General features: G+C 41.9%; 1 protein-coding gene across 1 annotated transcript in view; it reads left to right on the top strand.

Moving 5' to 3' along the window:
* Positions 1 to 23,345, top strand: part of csmd3b (CUB and Sushi multiple domains 3b) — a 2,345,756-nt gene that overhangs the window by 2,024,189 nt on the left and 298,222 nt on the right. The window contains exon 31 of the mRNA XM_063066157.1: positions 14,435 to 14,551. Coding sequence (XP_062922227.1) covers positions 14,435 to 14,551 — 117 coding nt within the window. The remainder of the gene's footprint in view (positions 1 to 14,434; positions 14,552 to 23,345) is intronic.

The raw sequence follows: 23,345 nt of genomic DNA, 5'->3' as shown, positions 1-23,345 counted from the left end.
AACAGAGAAGATGTTGAATCTTTATCACTCATTTAACATCAGAAAAGGCAGATTAATTTATAACAATTACACTTTTTTTTGGGAGTAGCCTCTGTACAAATTGGCAGTTTCATTTCTTACATCAAACAGTGACTGTTCATTGTCTTTAAAGTCCCATGGGATGACACGAGGTCACCAAAGGTGCTGTAAGACAATGAAGTTGTTAACTCAATTTTGGACATAATTGTTAATGATCTGAGATTATTCTAAAGCATATAACAATCAATTTTGATGTGCATTATTGTAATGTAGAGAAATGTGTTAAACAAAATTTTCATGTTATGCCAAGTCCCACATACATAGTGAGAAAAGGGACTTCAATATAGACCATAACAGGAGCAGAATGAAGCCATCCAGCCCATTGATTCTGTTCCACATTCAATCATATAGGCATCCGTTAGTCTCGTGAGACCATGGTTTTGTGCCTTGGAAGGTTTCCAGGGTGCAGGCCTGGGCAAGGTTCTATGGAAGACCAGCAGTTGCCCATGCTGCAGGTCTCCCCTCTCCACGCCACCGATGTTGTCCAAGGGAAGGGCACTAGGGCCGATACAGCTCGGCACTGGTGTCGTCGCAGAGCAATGTGTGGTTAAGTGCCTTGCTCAAGGACACAACATGTTGCCTCAGCTGAAACTCAAACTAGCGACGTTCAGATCATTAGACCGACGCCTTAACCACTTGGCCATGTGACAACTATTCAATCATAGCTGATTTATTATCCTTCTCAACCCATTCTCCTGCCTTCTCCCTGTAATCTTTGACGCCCTGACTAATCAAGATCCTATCAACCTCCACTTTAATTATACCCAATGACTTGGCCTCCACAACTGTTTAGCTGTTCTCGCAAAATGCCTGACAACACATACTTCCCTTCACTATATTCCATCTGCTACTTCTATGCCCATTCTCCTAACTTGTCTCAGTCCTTCTACAGACTCCCTGCTTCCTCAACTTTACCTATGTCTCCAGCTGTCTTCATATCATCTGCAAACCTGGCCACAAAGCCATCAATTCCATCATTCAAATCATTGACATATAACCTTACCAATGGAACTCTGAGTTACTCCCTGTGGTATGTGTACGTAGGTGCATTGGTACTTTGGATACTAAATTTGTTAAGGCATTCGACACTCACCACCTACCAACAGTATGCATTGCTGATTTGATGCCAGGCGCTATTTATTTAGACCATAGAACCAGCACAGTACAGGTCCTTTGACCCATGATATCATAATGACCTTTTAACTTATTCTAAGATCAATTTAATCTTTTCCTCCTACATAACCCTCCATTTTTCTCTTTCTGTGAGTTTCTTAAATGCTCGTAATGTATTTGCCTCTAACACCACCCCTGGCAGGGCGTACCATGCACTCACCAGTCTTTGTGTAAAAAAACTTACCTCAGACATCCTCCCTATACTTTCCTCCAATCACCTTAAAATTAATCCCCTAAGTATTAGTCATTTTGAAGATTTATGGTCCAGCTGATGCCATGGTTTATCCTCATGTGGCTGAACCTGTATTTCCCAAGAAAAGATCTACTCTCTCCCCAGAGAAATTGGGCTGGGATGGTTAGGATGAACTACTTAGGAACAAATGTGGAGTTAAAACACACCATCATGTGGACAACTTGTACTTCAGGGCTCCCTACCTAAAATATTCCACCCCTCTTACTTAACTTGACTTTGTGTCTATCCAGACTGTAGAAAGGGAGCCAATGAGAAAAATTGGCTGAAAAAAGACATCAGTAATGGATTGAGGATGAGAGTTGACTGATAGAGGTGTACAAGATGATAAGAGATTTAGAACAAGTGGATAGCCAGAGGCTTTTACCTGAGGCAGAATTAATAAATACAGGGGGATGTAATATCAAGGTGACTGGAGGAAAGAATGGGGTGAGGTGATTAGGCAAGTTCTTTACACAGAGAGTGGAGGCTGTGTGAAATGTTTTGCCAGGAGTTGTGGTAGAAGCAGATATATTGAAGAAACTCTTAAATAGACACATGGATGATCCATGGAGGGCAATGTAGGAGGGAAGGTTTAGACTGATCTTAGAATAGGTTAAAAGGTATTGTGAGCCGAAGGATCTGTACTATGCTGTAATGTTATATCTTTTATATTTTAATACAGTGGGTTCCCACCCTGGAGTTCTCGGACCCCTTGGTTAATGGTGCCCATGGCATAAAAAAGGTTGGGAACCCCTCCTTTACTCTCTGAATACCCATGACTGCTTCCAGTGAGCTCAGCCCTTCCAATCACTATTGTCGTAGTCTGCCATCTGCTATTGACTTTCTTGTTCTTGCACAATGTTCAGTACATTGGGCGCTTGCAGTCATGTATTCCTTTAGTAAGCACATTTCTTGTTTCTTCTTGTTACCTGAGTCACATACATATGAACCCTGCTGGTTTCCTTGGCTGCGTAAGTCTAGGGAAGGCACACTCCGGTCCCGCCAAGCCCGGAGACTGAGACTGTTCTCCCCACCCAAAACCCCCGTTTGTGTGGATGCAGTGCAGTTTGCTACCCTGTTACAAATTAGTGCCACAAAATAATAGACATTTATACTGCATCCAATTAAAGGAATTATATTTATGAACCTTAACTAAAGGTTTAGTAAAGAAAGACAAAAAGAAAAGGGCCCATTTTAATTAAACAGTCAAATGTGCAGAAGTTGGAGCTCAATGCTTCACTGATATTCATCGATCCTCAGTCAATCTTAGCACCTGGCTCCATCGAATCGCGGTCCCACTCTGGGTCGAATCCAGTGTCTTCTCTCTTCATCTCCCACCGAACGAAAGCCCCAAGGCCAACCTTAGTGTCCCTCACCAAGAGCCTCCCCCCAGTTCCACCATCCTGATTGGACGGCACACATTCCTCATCATCCCTTATCTTCAACAGGCTGAAAGCAGAACAGATTTCCATATTGTGTTTGAGGGGCTTATTATGTGCATTGATCTTAAAAATAAAATGATCTTACATTGAGTAACATCCACACCTGGAGGAGCTATAAATCAAAAGCCTGCAGATGCTGGAAATCTAAAATCAAGGTAGAAAGCGAAGAGAAAAGAAGTTAATGTCAAACTGGTTTTCTCTTCACGGACTGTTTCCTGATCTTCTGATAATTTCCAGCATTTCTGGTGAACTTCAGACCCACCCTTAACATCCTAATTATCTGCTGTTAAGGTCTTTTATCTCCAGGCTCATTGGAAGACATCTGTGTGTCAATTTTACTAGTGATATAGTGCTCAGCCCTCATAAAATACCCATTGAACCTCTCCTTGCCTCTTAACGTATTGTAGCTTAGCTTTGTTGAGACCCTGCAATTAAATTTCATGCAGAAAGACTGTCAACAGACCCTGGAGCCAATGTGAATTTTCTGCTAACAATGCAATCTCTTGGTGCTGTTAAATAATAATACTCAAAGCACCAGAAGCAAACTGCCATATGGATGAGTTATGAGAATCATAAAATGTTTATCTTATTTGAAAGGGGCCGGTGGGTGGGGGAGGGAGGGTAAAGCAAAACTATAATGATAACAAGAAGAAACACATGCATTTAAAGAATGACTTTAACATTACAAACTGCCTCAAGGTTCTTCACAACAAGGTCACCTGAAGCACGGTGGCGTAGTGGTTAGCACAAAGCTTTACAGTACAGGCAACCAGGGTTCCATTCCTGCAGCTGACTGTAAGTAGTTTGTACATTCTCCCTGTGACTATGTGGGTTTCCTCGGGGTGATGCGGATTCCCCCCACAGATCAAAGGCGCAGTGGTTGGTAGGTTAATTGGTCATTGTAAATTCTCCCGTGATTAAGATAGGATTGCAGGGCAGTGTGACTTGAAGGGCGGAAGGGCCCATTCCACGTTGTATCTCAATCAATCAATCAATCAATCAATAAATAAATAAATGCTGTGGGAGAACTGCAGTCTCCCTGATAACTGTATCAAACTGTAGCTCCTCAGAGATCATGTTAAGGAATTGGAGCTGCAGCTCGATAGCCTTTGACTAACATGGAGGATGAGGAGATGACAGATAGAAGCAAATGAGGGGAAGCAGAAGAAAAGTGAATTGAATGTGTCATGAAATGGCAAGTAACTGAGGGTAAAGACAGGGCAAAAACCTCTGGGGTGGTCCAGAATGTTAATTGATGTGAATCTTTCATTGACCTCTGACCAAGTTTGCAGCAGATCATTCACAGCTTTGATGTCATAGCTCTCTATACTTAACCTCCAACTATGTCTTTTTACCATTACCAAGACAGAGACTTCCATCTCTTTGTGGAAACTTTTGCCCCTCAGATTCCTTTCAAATCTTTGCTGTTGCAACTTCAGTCTGTGCCCTCTAGGACTCCCCTAGAAAGAGAGTATTATCATTCTACTTTTCTGCACCTCTCATGGCTTAAGTACCTTAAAAGAACACTACTCAGCCTCCTATCTCCAGGAATAAAAGGCTCACCCTATCCCTTTTCTCCCTACAAGACAAGCACTCCAGACCCAGTATCATCCTCGTGAATCTTTCCAGGTCCTATAGCTAAGCCAGCAGAACTGCAAACAATATTCCAGATGTGCCTTCACCAATGTCTTGTATACATGGTCAAGAGCTTCAGTAATATTTCAGCCAAACAATGGGGAAGAAATGTGATCCAAGTGACTTTGACCGTGGAATGATTGTTGGTGCCAGATGGGGTGGTTTGAGTATCTTAGAAACTGCTGATCTCCTGAGATTTTCACACATGCCGGTCCCTGGAGTTTACAGAGTATAGTGCGAAAGACAAAAAGTATCCAGTAAGTGGCAGTTCTGTTGGGCGAAAATGCCTTGCCAATGAGATAGGCCAAAAGGAGAATGGCCAGACAGCTTCAAGCTGACAAGAAGGCATCAGTAACTCAAATAACCGCTTGATACAACAGTGCAACACACAGAGAATGCAACAGGTCAGTCAGCATCAATGGAAATGAATAAACAGTCGATATTCCAGGCCAAAACCCTTGGAAGCCAGAATAAGAAGGTGGGGAGGAGGGTAAAAAGAACAGCAAGAAGGTGATAGTGAAATCAGATGGGTGGGCAAGGGGAATGAGCATGAAGCTGAGAGGGGAAAGGTGGGAAAGATAAAAGACTGGAGAAGAAGGAAAATTATAGGAGAGGAGAGTGGGAGAAAGGGAAGGAGGAGGGGACCCAGGATGAGATAATAGACCAGTGAGGAGAAGAGAAGAGGTAAGAGTGGGGGACAGGGAGGGAAATTGAAGAAGAGAGAAAGGAGAAGGGGAAAGTTTACTGGAAGCTGGAGAAATCGATGTTCATGCTAACAGGTCGGAGGCTAGCCAGATGGAATATGAAGTGTTGCTTCTTCAACCAATAGTGACCTCATCATGGTAGTAGAGGAGGTCGTAGACTGGCATGTCCAAAACGGAATGGGGATTGGAATTAAAATGGTTGGCCAGGGGAAATTCTGCTTTTAGTGGAGGGACTAAAACTGCTCAATAAACTGATCCCCCAATCCACGTTAGGTCTCACTAACTTTGAGAAGGCCGCATCATGAGCACCAGATACAGAAGACGACTCCAGCAGATTTGCATGTGAAATGTTGCCTCATGTGGATGGACTGTTTGGTGCCTTGAATGGAGGTGAGGGATTAGGTGAATGGGCAGATGTAGCACTTCTGCTTGCAGGGAGAACTGCCAGTAGGTGAGGACAAAAGGAATACTATCCCTGTTAAGACAGCAGGGAGATGGGGTGAAGGCGGATTCTCAGGAACTGGAGGAGATGTAGTTGAGTGCAGCATCAATGGTGAAGGAAGCTTCTTCGAAGAAGAGGAACATCTCTGCTGCCCTGGAAAGGAAAGCCTCATCCTGGAAACAGATGCGGTGGAGACAAAGGAACCGAGAAAATGAGTTTTTAATGAGAAAAGCATTTTTATAGGGGACAGGGTCGGAAGATTTGTGTTTAAGATAGCTGAGGAAATTGGTAGGTTTACTAAATATATCAGTAGACAGTTTGTCTCCAGAGATAGTGACAGAGAGATCGAGAAAGGGGAGAGAGGTGTCAAAAATGGACCAAATGAATCTATGGGCAGGGTGGAAGTTGGAAGCAAAGTTGATGAAATTTTCGATCTCGACTTGGGTGCATGAAGTAGCACCAACGTTGTGCGCTTGTCCCTGCAAGTGGAGGAAGGGCTACACCTGCTGGCGTGCAGTTTGTCTTATGATCTTACGTCCAAGGAAAAAAATCAATACCTCCGAATGCCCATTGGGATGGCCAGCCAAAATAATGTAACCTTTTATTAGGGCCAAATCATCCTGCAACCAGCCCTGCTCTAACCTGTCAATCACAGTGGCCAGGGGGTCAATCTGAACCAGTGCATCTGTCAAGGTGGAGTAAGCTTGCATTGCAATTAGGCCTCAGGCATGGCATCGTAAACCTCCCACCTCCAGAGCACTCCAACAGCTCTTGTAAACAGCTTTCAAATATCTTTGACAGAAACATGTAAAAACAATTGAAGCAGATATAAAAGATGTTAAAAGTGAGATAAATATAATTAAAACAAAATAAAATACTAATTCTAGTTACAGTATCAAAACAATGTAAGAAAATTGCCTATAACATGACTTCAAAGTTGCTGGTGAACGCAGCAGGCCAGACAGCATCTCTGGGAAGAGGTACAGTCGACATTTCGGGCCGAGACCCTTCGTCAGGACTAACTGAAAGAAGAGATAGTAAGAGATTTGAAAGTAGGAGGGGGAGATCCAAAATGATAGGAGAAGACAGGAGGGGGAGGGATGGAGCCGAGAGCTGGACAGGTGATTGGCAAAGAGGGATATGAGAGGATCATGGGACAAGAGGCCCAGGGAGAAAGAAGAGGGGGAGGGGGGGAAAGCCCAGAGGATGGGCAAAGGGTATAGTGAGAGGGACAGAGGGAGAAAAAGGAGAGAGAGAAAAAGAATGTGTGTGTATATAGATAAATAACAGATGTAGTACGAGGGGGAAGTGGGCCATTAGCAGAAGTTTGAGAAGTCAATGTTCATGCCATCAGGTTGGAGGCTACCCAGACAGAATATAAGGTCTTCTCCTATCATTTTGGATCAACTGTCCAGCTCTTGGCTCCATCCCTCCCCCTCCTGTCTTCTCCTATCATTTTGGATCTCCCCCTCCTCCTCCTACTTTCAAATCTCTTACTAGTCCTGACGAAGGGTCTCGGCCTGAAACGTCGACTGTACCTCTTCCTAGAGATGCTGCCTGGCCTGCTGCGTTCACCAGTAACTTTGATGTGCGTTGCTTGAATTTCCAGCATCTGCAGAATTCCTCGTGTTTGCGTTTATAACATGACTTGATAGAGCTGTGCAAGATGATAAGAGTCGACAGCCAGAGACTTTCCTCAGGTTGGAAATTGTTAACACACAGGGGCATAATTTTTAAGGTGACTGAAGGATATCAGAGGTAGGTTTTTTATACAGAGAGTAGTGGGTGTATGGTACACACTGATGGGTATCGCGGTGGAGGCAGACACACTAAGGATGTTTAAGAGACTCTTAGATAGGCAGAGGGATGAGAAAAAAATAGAAGGCTATGTGGGGGGGAAAGATTAGATTGATCTACAAGTAGGTTAAATAGTCAGTACAACTTTGTGAACTCAATGGCCTGTACTGTGCGATACTGTTCTATGTCCCATTAAAATAAAACAAAAGAGTAGACAGATAATATTCATATTGTATACTGAAATACTAGGAATTAGAGGGAAATACTGAAAGAGAAAAATTGATAGGGTTTGAAAAAAATTTGAGTGAGTACAACTAATGGACACCCTTTCAAAAGACAGCAAAGATCTTTTGTTACCATATTCTTCCATGATCTTAAGGTCACCTATTATTTAGAGATCCTCCATTCATCTTTTTGTGTCTTATAGTCTATTTATCAGTATCTGGATCTCTGAAGAAGACACTCCTTTGAAAAAGACTGCTTTTGCTGATGCGTGGGCAAATTTTTCTTTAAATATGACTCCAGCAGCTTGCACTGCTCCCAAACAACAGCTGCTGGCCTTCAAGGGAATTTGCTTGAAAGGAACAATGCACCTCAGCATCTTTAATAAAAAAATTCCGGGATTGAAAGGCTTGTCACATGAGGAGTGTTTGATGGCTCAGGGCCTCTACTTACTGGAATTCAGGAGAATGGGTGGGGGAGTGGAGGTGGATCTCATTGAAACCTAGACAATGCTGAAAAGCCTTGATAGAGTGGATGTAGAGAGGATGTTTTCTGTGGTGGGGGAGTCAAAGACCAGAGGGTCCAGACTCAGAATAAAAGGGCGACCTTTTAGAACGGAGATACAGAGGAACTTCTTTAGCCAAAGAGTGGTGAATTTCTGGGATTCTTTGCCACAGGTGGCTGTGGAAGACAAGCCATTGGGTATATATAAGGCAGAGGCTGATAGATTTCAGATTAGTCAGGGCATGAAGGGATATGGGGAGAAGGCAGGAGATTGGTGCTGAGAGGGAAAATGGATCAGCCATGATGAAATGGTGACCAGACTTGATGGGCAAATGACCTAATTCTGCTCCTATATCTTATCATCTATTTTATGTTACTAAAAATGTATCTAGAAGGGAACTTGGGCGCCACTGTTTGGGAGGTGTTTCCCAATTTGCTGTCAGCTGATCTACACTTACCTTTTTTTTGGGGAGAGAGTGGATATGGCCTCATTGAAAAGAGAATAATGTCAAAAACTTGAAGGCTTTCACCAGTGCCCAAAGAGCAGAGTAATGGATACAGATTATATGCTTGGTTTGATAGACAAAACATTTCTAAATTAACAACAAAAGTAAAGGTACACTTACAAATTACTTTTTGTTTACTTAAGAGTGCATTTACAACAGGACATGAATATGCCCAATTTGAATATGCTTCATAATATCTAAAAATTTAGAATACATCTGGGCTGTATGATTCAAGAGAGTAGCTGTGAATTACTGTACAAATAAAGTACAGTTGATTTATTTTGTAATTTAGAGTAATTTTATGTCTTTGTGCAGTACTGATGCTGCAAAACAACAAATTTCATGTCATTTAAGACAGTGATAATAAATATGATTCAGATTCTGACTGTTTAAATATTTAAACTAAAGCAGACCCAGCTGGAATTGCGCTAGAGGCAGGACTCCTCCGCATTATCAGGTGTTAGCCCATTTTGTTTAATTTTTTTATTTAGCAATACAGCGTGGAGAAGGTTCTTCTGGCCCTTTGAGCCATGTCGCCCCGGCAACCCCCAACAAATCTGATTAGCCCTAACCTAATCATTGGACCATTTAACCCAGACGGTACCACTTTGGACTGTGGGAGGAAACTGGAGCACCCAGGGAAAACTCGCGCATTCCACAGGGAGGACGTACAAAGACTCCTTACAGAATGGTGCTGGAATTGAACTCCAAACTCCAGAATGCCCTGAGCTGTAGTCTTGTTGCACTAACCGCTACGTTACCATGGTGCCCAATTTATGCTGCAACCATTTAATGAGATAAAGACCTTTTGAGTGCAGGTTCTCTATCCTGACATAGTTTTTGGTGCTGATTTCATGCTAGATCTTTGAAAATGCCTGTTTATTCAGGAGCTGTTCCAAGAGCATAACACCATTTTATCCCTATACCTCTCTTTGACTCTCTGCAGTTCATTGCTTCGCCGCCAGCTGGGATGCTTTGAGATCAGAGATGTATAATTCAAAAGATGGATCAGAAAATAATAGAAAGAAAATGCGGTTTTGAGTGTGTTACTCACGGGACAAAATTGTGAATGCCTTGTGGAATTGGAATGTTGTAGGATAAATACTCGTAGTCTGTGAAAGTGTGTGGCTAACAGTCAGCCCCAGGAACAAAGAGCAGAAAAAAAATCTCTTAAAGAGATAAAGCGTCCTTGTTGTCGATTGGAGGCTTGAGTACCTCAATGATCCAGAGGGCTATGCTCACTGGAGCCAGGGCCTTGTGCTTTGACCCTTGGTAGGGTCACCCATGCCAAGCAGGTCAAAGGGTACAGACTAGACTAAGAGTAGTCCTCTGGTCCTCCAGGTTCTGGGGTTCAGCTCAGGGAACTGTTTAAAAAAAATTGTTATTGAAAAGCGATGAAGAATCCTTCTATATCTGTGTATTCCCTACTCTCCACCTGGGACCTGCATGACTGACAATAGTGAAAACCAAGAGGAAGCTACTGGCATAGTGAAGGAAGCCCTGAAGACTGCCAAGAGAAAGACCAAAATTGGTTTTGCCAAGGACAGGCAGAGATGGAAGACCTTCATTGCTGCCCTAAAAGTCAGTGGCATAATGGGCAGTAAGTAACTGAAGAGATAAAGGTTAGCTTTATTCATCACAGGTAGGTTACAATGTCGAAGCATACAGTGAAATGGGTGAAAGGTGAAATGTTTAAGGGGAACACAATGGGGAACTTCGCCACTCAGAGCATTGTGAGAGTGTGGAACGAGCTGCCCGCAGAAGTAGTGCATTCACTTTCAATATTTAAGAGAAGTTTGGATAAGTACATTAATGGGAGGGGTATGGAGGTCTGGGTGCAGGTTGATGGGACTAGCCAGAATAATACCTTAGCATGGTCTGAATGGGCAGAAGGGCCTGCTTATGTGCTGCACTGCTCTGTATTACTATACGCGCTGGGGGCAGCCCACAAGTGACACCAAGGGGAGAAGGCAGGAGATTGGGGCTGAGAGGGAAAATGAATCAGACTGATGAAATGGCGGAGCAGAATCGATGAGCCAAATGGTCTAATTTTGTTCCTATATCTTATGGTCTTGTGGCATTATGGTCTTATTATCACTAAGTGTGAAGTACTAAGTGACTTCCATGACAATTGTTCACATTTGCTAATGTGAGCGGGTGGTTTGACACATGGGGCCTGTGGGCTTCCATTTAGCAGCAGAGTTGGCATGCCAAAGGAGATAAATTCTACGCTCCCAGAAGGGCCATTTCAGTGGTTTAATCTGTTTTCCATAAGAGCAACTTTCATTTTGTGTAGACCTTTGAATTTAGTAAAAGCTTCCAAGAACACAAGGAATGCGTACAACTGAAACAAAATGATATCCAGAGCAACCTATACCAAATAAACTCAGCAAGTCAGGCAGCATCTACGGAGGGGAATAAAGAGTCAGTGTTATGGGCTGAGACCCTTTATCAGTACTGGAAAGGAAGGGCGAAGAAGCGGTATAAGAAGTTAAAGGGATAGGGAGGAGTACAACCTGGCAGGAAATAGATTAGATTATTAGGTTATGAGAACACTCAGTCCTCTTTTATTGTCAGTTAGAAATGCATACATGCATTAAGAAATGATACAATGTTTCTCCGGAGTGATATCACAGAAAACAGGACAGACCAAAGGCTAACACTGACAGAGCCACATAATTATAACATATAGTTACAGCAGTGCAAAGCAATACCATAATTTGATAAAGAACAGGCACAGTAAAAAAAAGTCTCAAAGTCCCGAGTCGATCGACTCCTGAGTCCCCGATAACAGGCGGCAAAAGGGAGAAACTCCCTGCCATAAGCCTCCAGGCACCGTCAACTTGCTGATACCTTGGAAGCAGCCGACCCTGAGTCCATCCGTCCGAAAACTCCGAGCTTCCGGGCAGCCTCTCCGATACAGCCTCCCGAGCACCATCCTCTGCTCAGCGCCTTCGACTTCTCCCCGGCTGCTGAAACACGCAAAGCCGAGGATTTCGGGGCCTTCGGCTCCGGAGATTCTGGTTACCACACAGTAGCAGCGGCAGCGAAGCAGGCACTTCAGAAGTTTTCCATATGTTCCGCTGTGCTGTCACGTCCGTCTCCATCAAATCAGGATTGTGCACGGTCCCCTACTTGACAGATAACAGATAAGTCCAGGTGAGAGAGGAAGGTAGATAAAAGTAATTGTTCGTCCTTTACATCTTTTTTACAATCACAAGTCACTGCTGGATTCCCAGATTATCAAGTTCTGCAGGACTATCCCACCAGCAAATTTCTCATTAATGATGGAGCTGGACTTACCGTGTACCATTATCGTGTTGTTGCCTGGACTTGTGTACCATTGTGGTGTGTGACACCAGTTACTCTCTTAATACATTCTGATTGTGATCTGGAGCTCCTGCTGGACATTAGTAATGCGACATGTCCGGTTCACTGCTGAGACTGGCGGTGGGGAAGCTGCATTGCCTCGGTTGCAGCGAGGACTAGGCCCTCATGCCACGGGGTTGCTTGTTGCAAACGCCCAGGGGAGGCTATGCCCGTCAGTGCTGCCCTCTGGTGTTGGCTTGGTGCTGCTCTTCAGTGTCTGCTCAGTGGAAGAACAAGCTGGTCCAGAATAACTTCATCAATCTTCAGGCCACGCCACTCTGAGACTTGGGCTATACATTTTTTTTCTTTGCGTGATTGTATGTTTTTCTGCTGTCGTGAGCTATATGCAGCATGCTGTGTGCTTTTGGTAATGTGTTTTGCACCTTGGCCCTGTAGGATCGCTCTTTTGTTTGGCTACATTCGTGTATGGTTGAATGATAATTAAACTTGAACTTGAGTGGGGGAGGGAGAATGAACGGGAATGATGTGAGACCTACATAACGTTAGATGGAAGAGGCAAAAGCTAAATAAAAAATCTGACAGGGTAGGACAGCAGAAGGATGTGGGGAACCAAAGGGAGTGGTGGGCAGGTTGTGAAGAGGAGGTGGGGGCAAGGAGAAGAGAAGGGATGCTGATATTTAGCAACATAAGTGCTATGTTACATTTAGCTATGCAAACACTGGCCAGGTCATGAAAAAGGACACAGAGAATAAAGAGTGCTAAATATCAAACGGGTTTAGGAAGGGAATTCCAGGATTGATTAACTTTGATGATGAACTCAAAGACAGAACTGGAGGTCTGCTGAAGAGATATTGGACAGTAAGTATTTTGTTAAAGAAAATCAGACAGTGATAGTGAAATGACACAAAATACAAAGTTGCCTGTTAATGATTTCATTGAAGTCTCTTTGCTGTAGGACAGATGGAGTATTGCAAATAATTGATTAACAAGTTCTAGATCCCGAATTTACAGAACACTGATTTGCAAGAACTGTGAATAGTCTGCACTATTACTAAGTTAGCCCTCGTTAGCCCAACACAGACTGTGTTTAGTTGGTTGTCTCAAACAAGGCTGAGTAAAATGCTTTGGGAGACTGAAATATAAAAGAAGATTGGTAGCTCAGGTTGGCTGTATGTAAGGTTGTTGACGAAGCCTGGAGGTTGGGTCACAAACGTTTCATCACCATTCAAGGTGACAGCGTCAATGCGCAATTGAGTGTTGTTTCTGAGGAATGCTCTCATTTTTGTTGGTCTGACAAGTTGCTCTGATTGGTTGGGCGCTAATCTCCACTGGGTCCCGGCCAACCTGAGTGATCTCCGCTGGCCTGTATCCCTGGTTATCGATCGTGGTGAGTGTTGGTTCCTTGGGTGTCTATAGCTCATCTCTCAGCCCTGATACACAGATGCATAGGTTTGTCAATTGTTTCCAGTTCAATATACTTATCAACAGAGCCTTCTGTTGAGAACCAAGCTTCTAAGAATTCGCGTGATTTCTTGTTTTGTGCTTCTGCCAGGATGTTTGTAGTTTTCCAGACAAACTTGTGTCCTTCTTGGTCTTCATGTACTGAGAGGAGTGTTGGTCTTCATGTACTGAGAGGAGTGACGGAGGATCGGGTCTTCTTATGGCTAGTTGATGTTCATGTTGGCTCTTGGATAATTTTCTCCCTGTCTCACTTACATAGTGTTTGGGGCAGTCTCCACATTGGATTTGGTATATTATGTGGGCTATTGGATATTTGGGTCTTGAGACGAGTATTCTGATGGTTATGTTGGGTTTGTGTGCTACCATTATTGCATGTGGATGGAGCAGCCTTGCTGTCATTTCGGAAATATTCCTGATGTACCATAGTGTTAACCTCTTTCTTGTCTGTTCAATAGCACTCAATAGAACTTTGGATCTAAGTTGTCATGAAGTCTAATTCCTTCCTTGAGCCACTTCAGTTCCAACTTAAGACTTTCAGGGTGAAACGTAATCACGGATGGCTCTAATAAAACTCAAAAAAGGCTTACTTTCTGCATGGCACAATCAAACTCCAGAATGCTCTGGGATTTTCAACCTGGATTAATTTGCAATTTACTGCAACATGTATGCATGGGTTGTGAAGAGCACCACTGCTGTGAGTTCTCCACCCTATCAGTGAGGGTAGATAGCAATAAGCAGTGAAGAATAAATTGTGACTAAAAGTGGAAAAATAACAAGTGGCCGAATATAATTTATTTTGCTTTCAAGGGAAACTAGTCTTATCGGCAACTTGCTGCATAGAATGTTTTTCCTCCAATGTGAATCCTAAAATATTATTAGTATTTATAAAATACAAATTTATCTTTCAGCTCCATGTGGAAGTCGATCTTCAGGTTCTGATGGTACAGTGCTGTCACCAAACTATCCCAGAAATTATAGTACTGGACACAATTGTGTTTATTCCATCACTGTCTCCAGAGAGTTTGGTAAGTGAATTTTATGTAAATTACCTGAGGTTTCCATTGTATTTTGTTATCGATGGTATATATTTTCTTTTAGGTTGTGGATGTTCGTCATGATTGCACTTAAGTCCAGGCATATTGATTAGTCCCTGAGGGTACCTGATGAATACAGGTACAAGTCCTAAAAGTTCGAACAATAGCCAAAATGACGACTGTTTTATATACAATCTGTAACTGTTTAAATACCTTCATACTTTTATGATGTTGCTTATATTTGCATTTCTTCATTTGCGCCATAATGTTAATATAGTTTCATATTTCATAGGCCAGTTCAGTAAAAACCAATAGAAGTTGTTAAATATCAATTCACAATGTGTTGAAACCTCAGATGGAAAAATGGTTAAGAAAGATTAATTTTTTTTAAACTTTGATTTCATACCAATGCATGGGCATTACTGCTTCTGGGTTACAAAGCACATCATCAGGTAGAACAAAGCTGAGAAGGAGGGACCAGTAAGGAAAATGTGTTTTCAGTTTAATGTATCTCAAGTCCACATTTCACTTGCTACGCAAATAAGGGTATTAAATAGAACATCAATAGCCTGCTGACGAGTCGAGGCAATATATTATAGAAGTCGAGAAGTGGTCAGAGTGAGGCTAAGTCATGTTGGAGACAGAGTCGGGGTATGCGATGTGGAGACAGGCATTTCAGAGCCCGTCCACCTAAACCGAGAGCGAGGTTCGATCGATCTAAGTGCCGGGCTGCTTTGGAAAGTTTGGTTATGGGCGGTGGGCTCCAGGCCCAGAGCACGTCAATGTGACAGGGCCCAGGTCCTAGTGTGGGGGCCAACCTGGAGCTTGGACAACTTAGACACCGGGAAAGAGGGATTGAAAAGGCCGAGTGTCGGGACTGGAGGCAAGGGTCGAGCCAGCTCTGCTCGCTACTTCGCAACGTTTACTCTGCTCTGCACTGCACTGAGGCCGAGGCCTGCTCCTGCTGCTGTGGGCTCTGTGCCTGCGAGCTCCGTTTTACTCCTCTGTGTGTCGAACTGAGGCTGAGGCTTTGGGCCTGCTCCAGGCTTTGTGTTTAGTTTAGTTTAGAGACAGTGTAGTTTTGAATGCTGTTGCTTGCTTTTATTGCTTACACGATTCATGTTTTATTTTCTCCCTCTCTGCAATGGGTGATTGTTAGTCTTCTTTAATGGGTTCTTTCAGGTTTCTTGTTTTGAGGCTGCCAGTAAGGAGACAATCTCAAGGTTGTATAATTTATACATACTTTGATAATAAATGTACCTTGAACTTTGAATTTGGATAACTTAGAATTCGTAGAACACTTTAAAAAGTATTGTTTATGCTGTTGGTTCAGATGCAGCATTGGAAAAAAATAAAGTTGATATTTTTCAAACTGTATTGAATGATGCTCATCCATGCAATAACTACCTTTTTCCAACATCTCTTAAAATTTTTGATTATCACAAATCCATATATCTCAAGTTAACGATTGTTCCAATAAAATTACTGTTTATAAAAGTCGGTACCAATTTTCTATTTTGTGGAAGGGTTTTTTAACTTCACTTCTGATAGGCCTAGGTCTAATTTTTTCAACTGCATTGTCTGGCCATGGGCTCGAAAGCTCGGAGGTACTCTCTCTCCATAAACTCTGAATCCTTTCTGTTTTGAAAGCTTGAATCAAATTTCACGACACATGCCGGTGATAATAAACCTGATTCTGATCTTTCTAAACACAGTACTATTTTTAGTATTAACTTAGTTTCCTCATTTATCTTCTGTCTGTTTTGTTGAACTTAGGATGTAATTTGTTTCTCATCTGGTGAGGATCCGCAATTTCTTTTTGCTTTTTTGTATTTTACTTGCCATTTTATTAAATTTATTTGTTGTTCCCTTTGACAAGTAGGGCCGTTACCTCTTAAGAGGAATAAGCAACATTAAATTCCTATTTGAACGTTATTCACTACTTTACTGTAGATTCATTCATGAATAAACACACACAGTTCACCATGAGCACTCTCCTAATACATGGAAATCAATCTAAACCATTTCTAAAACCTTTATATCTCTATCTGATACTACATTTAGTGGGGTGTGTCTCATTGAAACCTTCCGAACATAGAAATACTTATTGATATAATAAATATCTTGGAACTGACGGCCCCACTTCTGCAAGAACATAGACTTTCATTTGTACACAAGATAAGCAGCAACATTGAGGAGAGGGCTTTGCAGACTAAAGGAATGAACCAAGCTATTAGACAAGACCAATGTGGTCTACAAAATCCAATACAGGAACTGCAGCAAATATTCTGTCAGCCAAAGCGGGAGAAAACTACCTACAAGAAACTATAAATATCATCTGGCTGTAAAGTGCCATGACCAACTCTCCCGAGTCTCTACCCATGAAGATTGAGAGGGGCACAAATTCGAATGATCGTAAATGAGAGTCATGGAGCAAGCAAACAGACGTCAGAGAAGAGAATTCCTAGAAGCGTGGTTTTCTGCGAACAATTCTGTAACCATAAACATCCTATTTATGAGCCAATGTGGGCAAAATTCCGGACTACAATGAAGTTCGCCACGCAGCCAATCAGCAACAAAATTTCCTCTCCATATCACAACTGAGTTTCCAAAATGACATTGAATTAACTGATTGAAAAATATATAAGGCCAAACATTCAGAGGAGACACCACACTCAACAGGACACTGACGGAGTCTCCTCGCATGGTGATGAAACGTTTGCAAGTAAAGTATGAAAATCAGAGAACAACTCAACCCAACCAGTGAAAGGCTGAGACAGTATGTTCATGAGGAGCACGTTTCAAAGAGTGGGGGAATCTAGGACCAAGAGGGCACAGCCTCGGAATAGAAGTATGTCCCTTTAGAATTGTGATGAGAAAGAACATCTTTAACCAGATGGTGCTGAATCAGTGGAATTCATTGCCATGAATGGCTGTGAAGGGCAATTAAGTGGATGTCGATCGCTTCTTGATTAGTTAGAGTATCAAAGGTTATAGGGAGAAAGCAGAAGATTGGGGTCGAGAGGGATAATAAATCGCCATGATGAAATGGTAGTGTAGAGTCAATGGGCCGAATGGCCTGATTCTGCTCCTATGTCTTGGTCACTTTCCTTTCCTATTTAGTAGTTGTATCTGGAATCTCTCTTTTTGCTGCTTACCTTTATCGTGCTCTTTTCATACCCTCTCTCAACACTGAGATGATCTAATTCTTTATCACTCAAGGAACCTCTCCAATTCTATTATACTCCCTGTCCTTCATGCAGACTCTTTCATGCTCAAAATTGAGTTTTCTGCCATGTATCAGTATGTTATATGCGGAGGAGGATAATTCAATCCAGGCCATGTCAACTATACATGAACAGAATTTATTACTGGAGTTTGGGGTGGAGAAATTTCAGTTGCAGCTCGAAGTTTTGTCTTTCAAGTAGATATTCATTCTCTGAATTCTGTATCAAAACTTGTGGTGTCCAATTTAAACTAGAGGTGCACGTGCCTTTAAAAAATCTCATTCATTAGTCTCCATAGGTGTGGAAAACATGTCTTATGCTGACCGTAGGCTCTGTCTAGGCCAGGGCTTCCCAATCTTTTTTATGCCATGGACCCCTACCATTAACCGAGGAGTCCATGGAACCCTGGCTCTACGCTAAATGGCACAAGGGGGTGAAGTTGTTCCACTGAGTTGCACTGGATTTTGATCAGTTTAACCAGAAAAGTTAAAAGTAAATTTATTATCAAAGTACAGTATATGTCACCATTCTCGTTCAGAGTAGAACAACAAAATAAAACAGAATCAATGAAAAACTACACAAAAACCAAGGCTTACATCAACCAATACATAAAAGAAGAGAATCCTGTGCAAATACGAAAACCTTATAATTTAAGTAAATAAATAATACTGAGAACATGTGTCCTTGAAAGTGAGTCCACAGGTTCTAGAATCAGTCCAGGGTTGAAGTGAGTGAAGATATCCACACTGGTTCAGGAGCTGATGGCGGAAAGGTAATAACTGTTCCTGAACCTACCGGTCCTTAAAGAAGCCATTAGTTCTGAGAATTTCTTGAGAAATTTATTTTTGCGGCCCTAACAGAATACTGCTCCTCTTTAACTCTGAACAGTTCATAATCTGCTTCTGATATTTTGGAGATCTCCACTCTGGGTTATTTCTATTCTCCAGGACCCGAGCCGGAGCCAAAATTAGGTGATAATCCGATCCGATCTTTCTAATGGCAGCTTACCATGAATAAGTAGCAGATGCACAGCCAACTCTCCTTTACACAGTAACCTCAGTTTCTTACCTTTTCCAGCAAGTGCAGATTTAGTCAGCTACCATAGCAAACTGTGCAGGTAGGTGTTTGTCATCCTTAAGCAAGCAAATAAGAAACATCAATTTATCAGTCTGTATAATCTGGGAACTGATTAATGCAATGCAACATGTTGAAAGCATTATCCATAATATGCATAAGTTGGCTTAATGCAATAAGAGTTTACTTTGCATGCGATTGAACAAGACAATCTTTGATCAAATAAACGCTTTTTCATTCTGTGACAGGCAGACAATGTTATCACATAAACTGCATATTAATGATGAAATAAACTGTATGTTGCCGAATGAAACGATTAGTTTGGTGCTTCAATCAACACTCAGTGGCCACTTTGTTAGGTACACCTGTACACCTGCTCGTTAATGCAAATACCCAATCAGCCAATCATGTGGCAGTAACTCAGTGCGTAAAAGCATGCAGACGTGGTCAAAAGATTCAGCTGTTGTTCAGAACAAACACCAGAATGAGGAAAAAGTGTGACTAAGTGACCTTGACCATGGAATGATTGTTAGTGCCAGATGGGGTGATCTGAGTGTCTTAGAAACTGCTGATCTCCTGGGATTTTCACATACAGCTGTCTCTAGAGGTTACAGGGAATGGTGCAAAAAAATTTTAAAAAAGCATCCAGTGAGCAGCAATTCTGTAGACAAAAACATCTTCTTAATGAGAATGGCCAGACAGGTTCAAGCTGATTGGAAGGTGACAGTAATTTGAATAACCACATGTTACGGTAGTGATGTGTAGAAGAGCATCTCTGAATGCACAACATGTTAAACCTTGAAGTGAATGGGCTACAGCAACAGAAGAACTTGAACATACATTTAGTGGACACTTTATTAGATATTGGAGGTACCTCATAAAATGTCCACCGAGGGTATACCTGTAGAGTACCTTATCTGAAATTCCAAAATCTGAAAGTCCCTAAAATCCAGATTTTCTTTTGAGTGTTGACGTCACAAATGGAAAATCTTACAAGATGCTAGGAAGCCTCCCTGGTGATGCGCTGGTCTCTGCGCACAACAGACAGTTCTGAGAAGTGACCTCACCAAAGTAATAGACAGGAGTTAATGAAAAATAGGAATACATTACATAAAGCAAAAAATAAAGATCTCTGTCGTGTATCATCAACGTTGGACTGAACATATGATACTTAGCTGTATGCTGGTCATGAAACAAGCAAAGATCCATCACGACAAACTGAAAATTGAAGGTAATTGTGAATATTCAGCAGGCTGGATGCGGAGATTTAAGAAAAGGCAGGGTATTACATTTTTTAAAGTATCTGCTAATGATGAAAAACTAGCTGAAGTATAAGTCTGTGATGCTGATTGTTTTTATACCTTACGTAAAACATAAATAAAGTAACGTACAAATACAGTGTATTATAATCTTTTAATCAAAACATAGCATCGTAGGTTGAGACTGAAAGCCTGCCTTTGTCTGTTGTTGTACAACAGCTGATTCAGGTATTCTCCCGATGCTGTTATACTGCTTCTGTTACCCTGCGCACAACATATTTTCATGATATGTAACCATTTTCACTTAAGTACAGACGTGTGATAAGCAAGTATATGACAAAAACTGCTTACCTGAAGCATATAAATTCAAAGTTGGAAATTCAATTCAATTCAAGTTTAATTGTCATTCAACCATACATGAATACAGCCTAAACAAACAGCGTTACTCCAGGGCCAAGGTGCACAACACAGGACCAACAGTCACACACAGCACAAAGCACGCAGAGCACGTACAAAATAGCAAGCACATAAAGGTACCAGTAAGAAACAGCCACACAGTAAAAAAAGTCCACACTCAAATCGCAGAAATTCGCAGTCAACCACAAGACAGCTTGTCTTCTGCTGAGTGAACACTGGGAGGGAGCAGCATCAACTCCAGTCTAGATGCCGTGCCTCACCACCACCGGTGCCTCTGTCTCTCTCCTGGGTAGATGTAAACAGGCAACACTTCAGCTTGAGACCTAGTCCCCGCACACACAAAATAGCAAGAACATACAGGATATCAATAATCAGTAACAGAAAATGATGGTGATCCCAAGCTATCTCATTACATATTCCAAAATCTGAAAAAAATCTAAAATCCAAAACCCCAAGCATTTCGGATCAGGGATACTCAACCTGTATTCGGAAGAATAGTCAGGTGAGAGAGACTGCCAAATGAATTTTAAAAAAACAGTTCCCATTAAAGTATACAGTTCTCTCAGGCTTTCCTCAGGAATGACTCTTACTTCATCTCATCTTTGTTTCTTCTCTTTTGTCATTTTCTCTTCCATTTTCAAGATTAGTACACAGTTTTTTTTTCATTTAAAGTAATGAGAATACAGTGTTTTCTTAAAATTCATTTCAAAATTTAGCACTAATGCATTGCTGGTGGTTTGATACAAATTCTATTCCTTTTTCCAGTGTAGGACAAGAAATCTGATCATGCATGAATATTTGAAAATTTCTAAACATGTAGCATGTCCTGTTACACAGTTGGCATGGTAACAGAAATCAGAAAGCAAGATAAAAATGGTGAAATAGGACCAACAACACTCCAGTCCAGCTGCCAAAAGCAGAAATTCTCAGTGCCCAAACATTTTAATTTCGATTCCCATTCCTGTTCCGACCTGTTGGTCCACAGATCCCTTATGCACCATGATGAGGGTGGAGGAGCAACAACTTTTATTCCATCTGGGTAGCTTCCAAACTATTCACATGAATATTGATTTCTCCCTCTCTCCTCTTCTATTTTCCATTCTGGCCCCTTACCTCTTCTCACCTGCCTATCACCTCCCCCTGGTCCTCTCCTCCTTCTCTTTTTCCTACGGTCCATTCTCCTCTCCTATCAGATTCCTTCCTCTCCAGCCCTTTACCTTTATCACCTATCAGATTTTTAACTACCCTCCTGTCCCTCCCCCCTACCTTTTTATTCTGGAGTCTTTCCCCTTCCTTTTCAGTACTGAAAAGAAGTGAAGGAGTGCCCAAAGCATTAACTTTGAGTCATTTCTATAGATGCTGTCTGAATTGCTGAGTTCCTCCAGCATTTTGTGTGTGTTGCAATGCCTTAAATATGGACATTAGAGTTTTTTTTGTTAAAATGCAGTTTAAGGAACACTCCATTAGTTTTAAAGTTCTTTGAAACTGAAGAAGTGAGTTTACTAACTCTTCCTTCAGTTAGTCCTGACGAAGGGTCTCGGCCTGAAACGTCGACTGTACCTCTTCCTAGAGATGCTGCCTGGCCTGCTGCGTTCACCAGCAACTTTGATGTGTGTTGCTCATAACTTTACTTCATAACTTTATTGGTTCCAATAAATGCCTTATCTATTATTAAAGGCAAGAATTTGACCCATATACTTTATCTCCCATCTCTCTGTCATTCACTGTGCCCCCTCTACCCACTAAGTACAAGACTGCATACGCTCATTATTTTTTGACCAGAACACAAGTCTTTCACATCGGCATTTTGTTCAATGTCATCAATATGAGAAGTTCCATCTTCAAAAAAATTGAAAGCTTTTATAAATTTGCAAAGTTAGAGGCAACTTTATTTATCCTTAACACAAGAGGTTCTGCAGATACTGAAAATCCAGATCAAAACACACAAAATGATGGAAGTCAAGGCAGCATCTATGGACATAAATAAGCAGTCATTGTTTTGGGCCAAGACTTTTCATCAGAACTGATTATTAAACCTGTAATTTTTTATTTAACACAGAATGATATTTTTGTCATATTGCACATATGTATGCAATCACATGATACACCATAGACCATAACACCATAAGATATAGGAGCAGAATTAGACCATTTAGCCCATTGATTCTGCTCCACCATTTCATCATGGCTGATCTATTGCCTTCTCAGCCCCAATCTCCTGAATTCTCCCTGTACACCTGTCTGCCCTGACTAATCAAGAATCTATCAACCTCTGCCTTAAATACAGATAAAGACTTGGCCTCCACAGTCACCTGTAGCAACAAATTCCACTGATTGACACTCTTCAGCTAAAGAAATTCATCCTCAACTCCATTCTAAAAGGATGCCCCTCTATTCTGAGTCTGTGTCCTCTGGTCTTAGGGGGCATCCACTCCACATCCACTCTATCGAGGCTGTTCACCATTCGATCGGTTTCAATGAGGTCGCCCCTCATTCTTCTGAATTCCAGTGAGTAGAGGCCCAGAGCCATCAAACACTCCTCATATGATAAGTCTTTTAATCCCGGAATCATTTCTGTGAACCTCCTTGTACCCTCTCCAACGTCAGCGTATCCTTTCTTCGATAAGGAGCCCACGCTGCTTATAGTACTCCACGTGAGGCCTCACCAGTGCTTTATAAAGACTCAGCATTACACAGAGCACTAGGATGAGTTACCTACAATTTAAAACATTGAGCATGGAATAATACAGGTCAATAACAGGCCTTTGGCCCAAGATGTGCTAATCTATATAACCCGACTCCACCATT

The sequence above is a fragment of the Mobula hypostoma genome, chromosome 1, assembly GCF_963921235.1.
Source record: "Mobula hypostoma chromosome 1, sMobHyp1.1, whole genome shotgun sequence".
Taxonomy (NCBI): Eukaryota; Metazoa; Chordata; class Chondrichthyes; order Myliobatiformes; family Myliobatidae; genus Mobula; species Mobula hypostoma.
This window is presented reverse-complemented; position numbering and strand designations above follow the sequence as displayed.